Source organism: Vombatus ursinus, unplaced genomic scaffold (genome assembly GCF_900497805.2).
Source record: "Vombatus ursinus unplaced genomic scaffold, bare-nosed wombat genome assembly UNPS02014799.1, whole genome shotgun sequence".
Classification (NCBI taxonomy): Eukaryota; Metazoa; Chordata; class Mammalia; order Diprotodontia; family Vombatidae; genus Vombatus; species Vombatus ursinus.
The window spans coordinates 44,790,825-44,791,436 of record NW_020954577.1 but is presented as its reverse complement, the minus strand read 5'-3'; the positions used below and the strand labels follow the sequence as shown (position 1 = coordinate 44,791,436).

At 65.7% G+C, this 612-nt stretch overlaps 1 protein-coding gene across 1 annotated transcript in view; it reads right to left on the bottom strand.

Moving 5' to 3' along the window:
- The window catches only part of CMTM8 (CKLF like MARVEL transmembrane domain containing 8), a 60,905-nt gene extending 60,341 nt beyond the window's left edge, over positions 1–564 (bottom strand). The window contains exon 1 of the mRNA XM_027872050.1: positions 362–564. Within this exon, the coding sequence (XP_027727851.1) occupies positions 362–508 (147 nt within the window). The 5' untranslated portion in view covers positions 509–564. The remainder of the gene's footprint in view (positions 1–361) is intronic.
- Between the last annotated feature and the right edge of the window lie 48 nt (positions 565–612).

The following is a 612-nucleotide window of genomic DNA, read 5'->3' as shown; positions in this document are numbered from 1 at the left end:
CACACACAGGCACACACACACAGGCTCACACACACACACAGGCTCACGCACACACACAGGCACTCACACACACAGGCTCACACAGGCACGCACACACGCACGCACACACAGGCTCACACACACACAGGCACTCACACACACAGGCTCACACACACACAGGCACACACACACAGGCTCACACACACACACAGGCTCACGCACACACACAGGCACTCACACACACAGGCTCACACAGGCACGCACACACGCACGCACACATAAACACACCGCCTTTTCTCCAGCCCTCGGGGGGGGGGGCTGGGGTTTCAGGCCAGGGCTCCCCTGTCCCCCGAGCCCACCCTCGCAGCCCTCCCGCACTCACGATCTCGGCCACGATGAGGATCCCGGGCACGGTGCGCAGGAACTCCTTGTCGTAAGCGAAGCTGCTGCTGCTGGTGGAGAAGTTTTCGGTGAAGGAGCTGGCGGTGGTGGTGACCGTGTGCGAGCGGGAGCGCTGCGGCTCCTCCATCTTCAGCGTGTCCCGCGCCCCCAGCCCTGGCTTTGGCCGCCCCCTGGCTCTGCGCACGGGGAGGGCGGGCGGCCGGCACCACGGGCCTGGAGGGAGGGCTGCGG